Here is a 12,530-nt window from a genome sequence, read left to right as displayed (position 1 = left end):
CATTTGATTATATACCTCTAAATATGAAATAAGTTTTTTTTGTTTTTTGTTTTGTTAAGATTTAGAGGTCGCTACCAGCTGTCAAAATTTTTACAAAAAGCGTTGAAGGACAGCTCAAATTATGGTTTCATTTAGGTGTTTATTTTACATTTTACGCGCTTACATAGACAATCGGTTCTTCCCCTGCCTCCCCTCGACCTCTCATCTTTACCGACGCGTCGAGATTTGGACCGATCATACAAACAAAATAATAAGCCATAAGCACTTCTCCATATTACGCCTATTATTCTATTATTATTTGTTATTCTAGATCTATTACTAAGCCACATATCGATATATCTCTCCATTATCTATGCCCTAAAATAATAAATTTAAAAAACAAAAAAAAAAAATTTGACCTTTTACTTGTTTAAAATTCAAACCTTGGTAGCGACCTCTAAATGTCATTTAAAAAATTCAAAAAAAATACTGAAATACTTTCTAATGGTATATAATCAAATAACGTGGTGCCCCGCGAAATTTAAGAAAAAAAAAATTTCTTAGGAATGAGGACCACCCTAATAAACATACAGACAGACAGACAACAAAATGATCCTATAAGGGTTCCGTTTTTCCTTTTGAGGTACGGAACCCTAAAAATTTGACCAAAATAATGAAAATGATCTAAAATTAGCAATCATGCCATCGCTAAAAGCTAGTCTATAGAGACTGGTCTCAGGTCTAGCTTATTCGGCTAGGTATAATTTGTGGTAGCGGTTACGTGAGGAAGTCATGCGTATTGTTGTTAATTGAAAAGGCACTAAGTAGGTACCTATCCGTTAACTGAAACTCGAGACATCCTGTTTGATTATTTTCCAAGATTACTTTAGTTTTAAATTGCGAAAACTAACCACTCATAGTCATAGAGTAGAGACATAAGATTAAGAAAAAGTTGGATTGTCGTATTCACTATTTACAAATCCCTATTAGGAGCTCTAATGATGTCAATGAAGATTTGTAGAAGAAAAGTTAACGAATTCTTTTGGGATAATAATGCGGTGGGTTTGATCCGTCCGCATACAACTCGACTAAGAGAACGAAATTTTGACTCTTAGGTTAATTTAGATCTTAGGTTATTTTAGATTTAATGAGAGCCTCAATAGCTCAACCGGTAAAGGAGTGGACTGAAAACCGCAAGGTCGACGGTTCAAACCCCGCCCGTTGCACTGTTGTCGTACCTACTCCTAGCACAAGCCTGACGCTTAGTTGGAGAGGAAAGGGGAATATTAGTCATTTTAACATGGCTAATATTTTATTTAAAAAAAAAAATTAAAGTTATTATCAGATGTTAATGATAATAACCAAAACCGACGGATTAACGTGGTCTCCGAGACACGGAGGACACGACAATGCCAAATTCGGATATCTGAAGTCGGTCACCCATCCAGTTACCAACTTGGGTCAACGTTGCTTAACAATTACAATCGATTGATATGCGTTGTCACAACTAGGCCACACGCCTCATAAGAAGTTTAGTTTGAGTTAAATACATTGGATACATTTCAGGTTTTAGTAATTCTTTACACTGTTAGATAGGCATCAAACAACAGGGTTAATATCTATCTACTCGCATCCACAAGGCCACCTTACCAAGTGTTTCACGTTAATCGTCGACGTATCGGAGTGCGATGTGAAAAACGGTCTGTGTGGATGCATCTTGTTCTCTGGAAAAACGCAAATTGACGATTCAAAAGTACTTGTTTAATTGGATCAAAAATATTTTTATTTTATTTTATTTTTCGCTCGGCATTTCATAAAAAGTTCCCCTTATGAAGGGAGTTTTTAAGAAATTCCTGAGGTTCTTAAAACCTTCTTCGTAAGGGTTTACGTTATTGGAAAAACCCCCATCCAAAATGGCGTTTTGATACCTAGCGATTTGAGCTTTAAGTTGATATTATGGTGCCCGGTTAAACCAACTGTGGTTTTTGTGGCGCTGAATGTAACAAAAACTTTTTGTATTTCGATACAAGTTGTAGGACTTGATTGCGATCTCACCTGGTGGTAAGTGACGATACAGTCTAAGATGGAAGTGGGCTTACTTGGAAGGCGTTTTATTCTTTTATAAATAATAGGTTCTTATACAGAAAAAATAAGCTATAAATGCTATGCATCGGACGGATAAATGCAAATTCAGCCGAGTAAAGTCGGAGACCTCGCTTTGCTCAATAGTCTTAAATATACACAAGGAAAAGCTGACTGACTGACTGATCTTCAACGAACAGCTCAAACTACTGGAGGGATCGGGGTGAAAGGCGTGCAGATAGCTATTATGATATAGACATCTGCTTAGAAAGGATTTTTGAAAGTTCAATCCCTAAAGGAGTAAAATAGGGGTTAGTATAGTAGATATGATATAATAGATATATAAGTATATAGACTAGTATAGTCCACGCGGACGAACTCAAAGACATAATTAAGCTTGTATTAAAGAAAGGAAGAAAGCAAAACGTTTATTTCTTAAATTCTGAACCAGTGGTAGATACCACTGGTTCAGAATGCCTTTCCTACCGAAACCCGAAACCGAATGGTTTGGCTTGTGTGAAATAAAATTTCGCAGTAAAAAATTTGAGAACCACCTTTATTACAAACTTTTGACCTTGAAATTATTATTATAGTGCTAAAACATCCTGCATAGGTATTATAACTCAATAACTACGTAACACAGCCACACAGTTACACCTAATACGTGTTGTTGATGCCTCGAAACCACAGCTTCCTCTCAGATTTTGTTTATCAACGTCTTTTAACGTTCATAAGAGTACTTAAATACGAGTATAATATTCATAAATATGCTGGTGAACACAAATCGGTCTAGAACTTTGCCGGTAAGGTGGTAACTAGCCACCAGACCAGACCAGAAATTAAGAAATTTAAAATTCTAAACCCCTGCCGGGAATCGAACTCGGGAATATGACTTCTTGCCATTGCGCCAGGGAGGGAGGGAAAATCTATTGGGAAAAGCCCAGAAAACACATACTTACAGTTTAATATACTTGTGGTTTTTACACTATAGTGCGATATGTAATGTTTTAATGCCAAAACGTGTTAGCGAGCCGTGATAGCCTAGTGGTTAATTAGTCTCTTATTCGGGTGGTCGGAGGTTCGATCCCAGGATTCATGCGGGTTTTATACAATTAAATATCACTTGCTCAGTGAAGGATAACCTCATGGAAACCGAGATGAGAGTTGAGAGAGTGCATGCCTGAGAGTTGTTCCTAATGTTCTCAAAGGTGTTTGGCTAGCGTGGCAGACTATGGCCTAAACTTATCTCATTTTGAGAGGATACTCGTGCCATCACTCACTCAAATAAATAAATGTGATTCTTTAGCATTTTTTTATTCGCATCGAGTCACACCCAGAGTAACAGTGGGACTCGTTGGTAATTCAAATGTATATATAACTAAAAATTTAAAAACCCCCGACACAAAAACCTCTATAAGAAAACTAGAAAAGAGCTGATAACTTTCAAACGGCTGAACCGATTTTCTTCGATTATAGCTAAGAACACTCTCGAACGAGCCACCTTTCAAACAAAAAAAACTAAATTAAAATTCGTTTAGGAGCTACGATGCCACAGACAGATACACAGATACGAGTACACACGTCAAACTTATAACACCCCTCTTTTTGGGTCGGGGGTTAAAAAACCTTGCAACTAGTAACAGTGTGACTCGATGGGAGAAAAAATTCGATGAATTCCCAACGAATCACACTGTGACACGTTTGAGTTTGACTCTTGGGAACTTATCCTTAGAATATGGTGAGCTGGGTTAAGTATGATGAAGACGTGTAAGAAAACACGTGTGTGCTCGAAAATGTAATTATTATAAAACTATCTGACGCCCGCGACTTCGTCCGCGTGGATTTAGGTTTTTCGAAATCCCGTGGGAACTCTTTGGTTTTCCGGGATAAAAAGTAGCCTATGTGCTAATCCAGGATATTATCTATCTCCATTCCGAATTTCAGCCAAATCCGTCCAGTAGTTTTTGCGTGAAGGAGTAACAAACATACACACACACACACACACACACACACACCCACACACATACAAACTTTAGCCTTTGTAATATTAGTGTGATGTGATAGTGTGATCATGCGTCCAGCGAGTGGACAGGGCACTAAGAGCAAGGGCAAAATCCCTGGCACCCTGCCTGCTCTGGCGTGTTGATGAACTATGGCGGAACAATGGCAATGTCACTACGATACACCTATTGCTAGATATGTAGGGAGACTGGAAAAGAAACGTTGAAAGACATCCATCTGGCTGGGCCAAAGTCATCACCAAGCTTGCTTTGGTCAAACTTATCCAACACCGGAAAGAAAGGCGATAATTAGCTGGTGTAGGGATGAGAGGAGGGCAAATCTCATATTTGACAACAAAAATGACGGATTTTCATAAAAAGGTTCATCCCCTATTTAACACCCTTTCAAATTTCCATCCCCTATTTAATTCCATTAGGGGCATGAATTTCCAAAAATCCTTTCATAGTCAGCGTTTGCGTAGGGGTTTGAAAGTGTAGTCCACGCTGGCGAAATTGCGAACACAAGCTAGTCTGTTTATATGTATGGAGCAGTGGTATATAAAGAAGATTAAAAAAAAATTATCTCGCATCGCATTCAGAACGATGCGTTTCATGTTACTAGGTATCCGGTTATTATGTACAGCGACCAGATACTCTGAACCTACTCGTGTATAGTTTTATCATCAAACTAGCTGATGCCCGCAGCTTCGCCCGCGTGGATTGGTCAGATCCCCTGCAGCATCAGGATTGAGGAGTTGGACTCCAATTTTTTTATGAAACAATGTCGCAAAGTTCCTCTATCGATTAAAAAAGAAATGTCGCAAATCGGTTCAGAAATCTCGGAGATTTCGGTGTACATAGGTAGAAAAACACAACTCCCTTTTTGAAAGTCGGTTAAAAAAGTAGCCAATGTTACTCCTTGGTCAATTCTCTACTTGTCTGTGAAAATCCCGTCAAAATCGGTTCAGCCGTTCCCAAGATTAGCCTTTTCAAACAGACAGACAGACAGACAGACAAAATTTTAAAAACGTGTGATTCAGTTATAGTATCGTTCAAATAACCATATGACCTTAATATGCGGTAGTTATTTCGAAATTACAGACAGACACTCCAATTTTATTTATTAGTATATAGAAGTATATAGATTACTGATTGAAGCCATATGCGGGCACATTTAGATTGATTCCAACACGAGCTCACTGGCTGTTCGAGGCTATACGCAAATGATATCGCATTTTCCATGCGAAACTAATATTAGGCCATTTATTGTTGTATTTTCACTCGGCTGCCCGAAAAAGGAGAATAATTCTGTTCATGTAGGTACGAGTAGGTACCTATTCTATGCCAGATTTTATTCCACCGAAACTTCTTAAAGCCAGATTTCAATTAGATTTCGATGTACAGAGTATGGTTAGAATTCTTACATCATCCCGAGCATCGATGAATGATCACACTAATCACACTATCACACTAATATTATAAAGACGAAAGTTTGCGTGTATGTATGTTTGTTACTCTTTCACGCAAAAACTACTGAACGGATTTAGCTGAAATTTGAAATGGAGATAGATAATATCCTGGATTAGCACATAGGCTACTTTTTATCCTGGAAAATCAAAGAGTTCCCACGGGATTTTGATAACCTAAATCCACGCAGACGTCGCGGGCATCAACTAGTTACCAATATTTCTATAATCCTGAGTGACATGGGCTTTAACTTATTGGAAAAACTTTCAATATGGTGGCTATATGTATGGTGCCTTTTCGTGTTTTTTATTTTGACTTTTTATTAATTCTTTATTATGACATTCTTTTATACAGATACCCTTAAAGGCCTATCGTGGTTTTGGGCGCTGTTTACAACAGACAAATACATTCAAGGACCCTGAAATACCAAATATCAGGGGCTTTTCTGTTGGAAAAAAAACTACAGACACCTGTATGAAAAATATTTGCTTTAAAAGTTCTAGGTACATTTCAGCCAAACTTTACAGTTAAATATAACAGGGAGACTATACAATACGTATAAACAATGGCCTGAATCATACCTTTGTTTACGTTCATTTGCCCCGAATTGATTCTAAATTCTTAGATATTATGACTAACGAAACTTTTCCCATAGGGCACGCAAGCCCTTTGCAGCTGTCTCTTTCTCGCTACTGCTTTTGTATGGGGGGTAAAGAGGAAAACTAATGTCGAGTTTTTAGGTCGCATCGTTAGGGGAAAATTTTACCTACTACAAACACTACTTTATTTTAAGCTAGCTGACCTACCCCGGATTCGCTTGAGGGGAATTTTTGAAACACGTAGGTAGATACTTCTTTAATACTTCATTCAATTTTAAAAAAGCCTCAATAGCTCAACGGTTGAGGAGCGGATTGAATTCCGAAAGGTCGGCGGTTCAAATCCCACCCGTTGCACTATTGTCGTACCCACTTCTGGCACAAGCTTTACGCTTAATTGGAGGGGAAAGAGGAGTATTAGTCACGGTTAGCATGACTAATATTCTTTTAAAAAAAATTATATACTTAATTTGAAGAATGACGGACTTTCATACAAACTTTCATACTCTATTTAAGTTGTGAACAAAAATCGTGAATGCCTAGTTAGTTTCTTACCCCAGCGGTTTAGGCTATGCGTAGATAGATCAGCCAGTAAATCAAATATCTTGTTAAATAGAGAAATTTCTTAGACAGTTTTGGAAAAAACTACCGTTTATACAACAAGGACTGCCAATGTTTTTGGAAACTAAGTAAGTATCTACGGATCTTTACCTTATTCACACTTTACCTTACACAACTTACCAGTTTTTCCTTTATAAAAGGGCCATAGCACACACGATACTTTTAGCATCAGCAATCGTCGATTTCGCAAATGCGTCGATGCTGCATCGCGTTTCGAGGACTTTCAGCGTTCGATCGCTATATCGATCGATATTGAAATCCATACTTAATCCACACTAATATTATAAATGCGAAAGTGTGTCTGTTAGTCTGTCTGTCTGTCTATCTGTCTGGCTGTCTGTCTGCTACGTTTTCACGGCCCAACCGCTGAACTGATTTCAATGAAATTTGATACAGGCTTGGGATACATCCCGGGGAAGGACATAGGCTACTTTTTATCCCGGAAAATCAAAGAGTTCCTACGGGATTTAAAAAATCGAAATCCACGCGGGCGAAGCTGCGGGCGTCCCCTAGTACATATTATAAACGCGAAAGTGTATCTGTCAGTCTATCTGCTAGCTTTTCACCACCCATCCGTATAGCGTTTTTTTTTTTTAACTTTTGACGTTTGGTACAAAGATACCTTGTATCCCGGGAAAGGACATAGTCGACTTTTTATCCAGGTAAATCAAAGAGGTCCCACGGATTCTCAAAAACCTAAATCCACACGGACTTCTTCGACTAGTCTATACATATAATAAAATTGTAGAAAAGTGGTGTCTGTACAGTGGAAATATATAAAAAAAAGTAGCAGGGGTTGTTATTATATCGATGCCGAACCCGAAATTTTAATTAATTTTTTTTTTGTCTGTTTGTCTGTGTGTATGTGCACGCTAATATCAGAAACGGCTTATTCGATTTAGATACGGTTTTCACTAATATATTGTAGTAAGCTTCACTTAACATTTAGTGTTTACTTCATGTCAATCGGTTCATAAATAAAAAAGTTATGTCAATTTAAAGAATCACGCTGCCCGAAAAGTCACTATTCCACGCGAACGAAGTCGCGGGCACAGCTAGTAATTAATAAAATCGACTTAATCGCTGCGACTGGAGATTGTGTGAGTTGAGCTTTCAATGGCGGCATCGAGCTATCGAAAAGCAAATAGGTAAATTGCCAATCGCTGATGCTAAAAGCATTGTGTCTATTATGGCCCTGTGTCATTAGTCGTCCTAACTCGTTCATGAATGTTTTCCTAAATAGGTTTATTGTAGTCACCTCTTTACCTTGAAGCATTAAAGGTATTCTTACAAAAGGTCTTGAGAGTTCCAAGTCAAGAAAAACATGAGTTCAACGACCTTCACATAAATAAAATAGGTATATTTACGTAACATGCCAAAGCTAATTAATGTTTGAAAAATATTCTTGTTCACACAAAAACTGTTTGACGCAAACTCTGTTCATTAGGGTTAAAAAAAGTCGTGACGGTGTGACTGCGGGAGACGGAGACACCATCATCATATCATAATATCATTGCCCATATCCATACTAATATTATTAATGCGAAAGTGTGTCTGTCTGTCTGTCTGCTAGGTTTCATGGTGTACAGAGCTAGCTTATAGGTATCCCACGGAAGGACATAGTCTACTTTTCATCCCGGAAAATCAAAGAGTTCCCACGGGAATCTTAAAGACCCATTCGTTTAACCGATTTATATGGAATTTGATACAGAGGTAGCTTGCATCCCGGAAACTGATATAAACAACTTTTCATCCCGGTAAATAAAATAGTTCCTAGGGGATTTTTATAAAACCTAAATCCACGTGAACGAAGTCACGGGCATCATCTAATTATAAATGTGAAAGTGTGTTTGTTTGTTGGTTTGTTTGATTGTTGGTTTGTCCTTCAATCTCCTCGCGACGAAGCAACGGATCGAGTTTATTTTTTGCATGGGTCAATTTTAGTTAAATGTCTACTGTCCACATGGTTGGGGGTCTTCTAACGCTACACTTTCCGGTGCGAGGTCGTCATTCTAGCGTGATAGGACCCCAACGTCTATCGGTTTTTCGAACTATGTGCCCTGCCTATTGCCACTTCAGCTTCGCAACCCGTTGAGCTAGCTATGTCGGTTACTCTGGTTGTCGACCCACTTACCTACATTAATGAGGTAAAAAGTTTTACTTAAAAGGACCCTTGAACTCAAACACTTTCTCTGTTTTTAAAAATAATATACAACAGAGTAAATTTAACATTGATCTTTGCACCCCGGAAAGTAATTTGTAACTCTACAATTTGATCTCGGGCTAAATATTAACCTGTCTTTCTGAGAAATACCATTGGCTCTGTGCCAGCATCCGTGCACAATACCTACCTATTTGTAGATTTACTTAGTAATGTGGTAATGTAACTATCATTGTAAGTAATCACTAAAATGGGAAAAAGGAACAACAAGCGTATTTTGCCATAATCACACTATCACACTAATATTATAAAGGGGAAAGTTTGTGTGTATGTATGTATGTGTGTGTGTATGTTTGATACTCCTTCACGCAAAAATTACAGAACGGATTGGGCTGTTTAGAATAGAGATTGATTATACCCTGGATTAGCACATAGGCTACTTTTTATCCCGGAAAATGAAAGAGTTCCCATGGGATTTTTAAAAACCTACATCCACGCGAACGAAGTCGCGGGCATCAGCTAGTCTGTAATAAAAAATCAAAAAATAAAAAAATCCAAATCGGTCCAGGCGTCTTTGAGTAATCGGGGAATATATTTACATAAAAAATTTAAAAAAAAAGATTCCGACGAATTGAGAACCTCCTTTTTTTGAAGTCGGTTAAAAATCACGTTGATCCGTTGCGGCATGATTGAAAGACGAACCAATAAAGGTTTTGTTAGTTTGCCCTTCAAATTCATAAATTACTTGAGTATATACAAATTTTCACTACCTATTTAACCCACTAGGATAGAATTTCCAAAAATCCTTCCTATTATAAAAATTTCAAGTTTCTAACCCCAGTTCGTTGATAGATTAACTAATCCTCAATCTAAAAGCCTCAATAGCTCAACGGTTATAGGAGTGGACTGAACTCCGAAAGGTCGGCGGTTCAAACCCCAGCCGTTGCACTATTGTCGTACCCACTCCTAGCACAAGCTTTACGCTTAGTTGGAGGGGAAAGGGGAATGTTAATCATGATTAAGACAAGAACCCCCTACGGATTCGTCCGGTACGTTTGTTCGTCTGTATGTCGCAGGGTTCGGTCTTTCCAGATTTCCGAAGAAGTTGGGCAACCCATCCTATAATAATAATATAATATAATATAATAATAATCATAACACTTAGGTCAACGTTTTAGGAAGTAGAATCGACTTTTAGGTAAGAACCTATCAATTATTATTATCATCGCTTTCGCCCTCATTTTAATTAATTATCATAATAATTATTTAACCATTATTATTTATGAGTATTTTAACAATTAATATGGTGATCATAACAAAATTATGCATGGGTACCTATGTAGCGTGTTGATAAACAATTATGCTAATAAATTTAACTATCATCGAAATTCTGTCACCAAAAATTAACTTACCGGTTACTTACGTGAGTTAAATTATGTTACCTCACCTCATTAAAATAATACTTACTCGTAATTAAAGGTACCCATACTAGTTCCGCTGTTAGTTGCTATAGTAATAAATTGTGTTCACTAAGAAAAAAAAATGGAAAGAAATATTATTATACATATATTTGTTGCTACTGTAATTATAAAATTAAAAATTTGAATTATGTAAACCTAAAAAGCATGTATAACTTACATAATATTGTATTTTAAAATGTAAATTTTATTTTCAGTAATAAAAGGCTTATATCTATACATATATAACGGAGGCCGAGGGTGTTATCAGGTTATCGTGGGCATATTTTCACTTTTTTTATTACTTTGTAGGCGCTTCTAATGATTATTAAGATTGAAGCATGATCTAACCACTAGTAAACCTGGATAATAACTAAGCGGATGTCAGGATAGCAACCTTTAGATTAACCGAGCCTTCGGGGGCGCACTAACGATATTCTTAGACTATCAAATGATATTGAACTACCCGCAACTACAAACATGATAACTCTCACTTACTGCACGTGACAACTTCCAGCGTAACTAGGTAAACCTAACCTAACCTACCTAGACCGGCTCCTTCCACCCCTACACCGGTCCCAAACCAACCATCTAACCTAATCACCACAATAACAACTCGTTCAACCACCAGTACCACTTTAGGTAACCACTATTCTAAAACCTACAGTTACAGTACGACACTCACACACCGTATCTACTGAGAACCTACTCGGACCGAAGCCAGCACAAGAATGAATCAAAGAGAATATAATCACTACTGGAATGAATCGCCAATCGCTACACAAATATTCTGATAATAATAAAATGCGAGAGTGAATTCTGAACACAGCAACGCGTGCCGATCAAAATCCAACTCTGACAATGACAGCTAAACAAATATGGCTGCGTTCTTCACGTAACGTTACTTTTCACGGAGTCTATGACATTAAAACCTCTTTTTTAATATTGACTCTACGACACGGCCATTCTGACCGGCGTACGTCCTCGTACGCGAAATGTCACAAAGCATGTGAGGACAAAACCATAACTACAAATCATTACACCGCTTGTCCATCCTGGCTAGCAGTTAACTGTCAATGAACATCTTTCTCATTCTAAACCTGGACATCAATGTCCTCTCAGTCACTAAACCTCCGTAAACCAGAAACATTACAATAATTAACGTACAATGCTATTGGTTATGATTCTGACCATCACGGCTTTTTCTAGGGCTCTTTGGCTTGACTAATTCATCACATCTCAACACTTAGGAAGTTGACACAACCAACCTAGGTTAAGGAATCACTTTCAACTGATCATCTGTCTAAAACATAGGCTAACACTGCGAGAAGAACCAAAACCTAATTACAAGAACCTATCTACTGACATGTCGCGACGCGAAATTTAGTTGAACCGATTCTAAACTACAGTTCATATGATTAGAGCGCAATTGCTATTGCAACTCTTAATCAATCATGATCTAAACATTATTCAAAACGAATTTACCACTGGTTCGGAATGCCACAACCTAGCGAGAAGAACCAGCAAGAAACTCGGTGGCGTCTAACTGAACTTAAAAACAAATTTTTTTTTTTTTTTTTTTGGTTGTTGTTAAGGATATGTGGTTAACTGTAACTGTCGTCCTTAGTACCACGCTGAACGAACCGTGGAATGATAACCTGCGTTCGCAAACAGATGTCGCTCTACAATTCAGTAGTACAACCATCTCATAACAGATGGTGCTTTAAATAATGGCCACTTTAATGTTTAGTCTCTGATACGGCCAGAACTGACATGTCACACGTCCCTGTGTGATGCTCGTGTAAAAGAGAAAACTTGCTATAATCAAAGGCTCGGCTTTTCCTGATTAACTTTTAGTGAAAGAGTTCATTATGTAACAAAATACAACGCTAGTGCCAAACAACAAGTTCATTGTTGACATCATACTGCTACAGCTACAATACGAAATTTTCTTTAATTCTCTACAACATGGTTGGATAAGAAATCAACTCTATCTCATTAGTGAATAGTGTCACGTGTCTTAGTCAGCAAAACTATCACCTAAATCGAGTGACGATAAACTAGATAAACTTGTCGTTACTATTGCCTAAATCGAGCAATAGTAACTCATGCCACCTAAATCGAGTGACGATAAACTTGTCGTTACTATCACCTAAATCGAGCGATA

At 37.6% G+C, this 12,530-nt stretch overlaps 1 protein-coding gene across 4 annotated transcripts in view; it reads right to left on the bottom strand.

The window, feature by feature from the left end:
• The window catches only part of LOC123871026 (TBC1 domain family member 1), a 61,619-nt gene that overhangs the window by 24,418 nt on the left and 24,671 nt on the right, over positions 1-12,530 (bottom strand). Inside the window, exon 2 of one of the 4 annotated variants that reach the window (XM_045914558.1) lies at positions 1,630-1,703. The exons of the other annotated variants lie outside the window; for them this stretch is intronic. Coding sequence (XP_045770514.1) covers positions 1,630-1,695 — 66 coding nt within the window. The 5' untranslated portion in view covers positions 1,696-1,703. The remainder of the gene's footprint in view (positions 1-1,629; positions 1,704-12,530) is intronic. 4 annotated transcript variants of the gene reach the window in all.

The sequence above is a fragment of the Maniola jurtina genome, chromosome 13 (assembly GCF_905333055.1).
Source record: "Maniola jurtina chromosome 13, ilManJurt1.1, whole genome shotgun sequence".
In the NCBI taxonomy this organism is placed as follows: domain Eukaryota; kingdom Metazoa; phylum Arthropoda; class Insecta; order Lepidoptera; family Nymphalidae; genus Maniola; species Maniola jurtina.
Note: the sequence above shows the minus strand (reverse complement) of the source record. Positions and strands in the feature narration are given on the sequence as shown.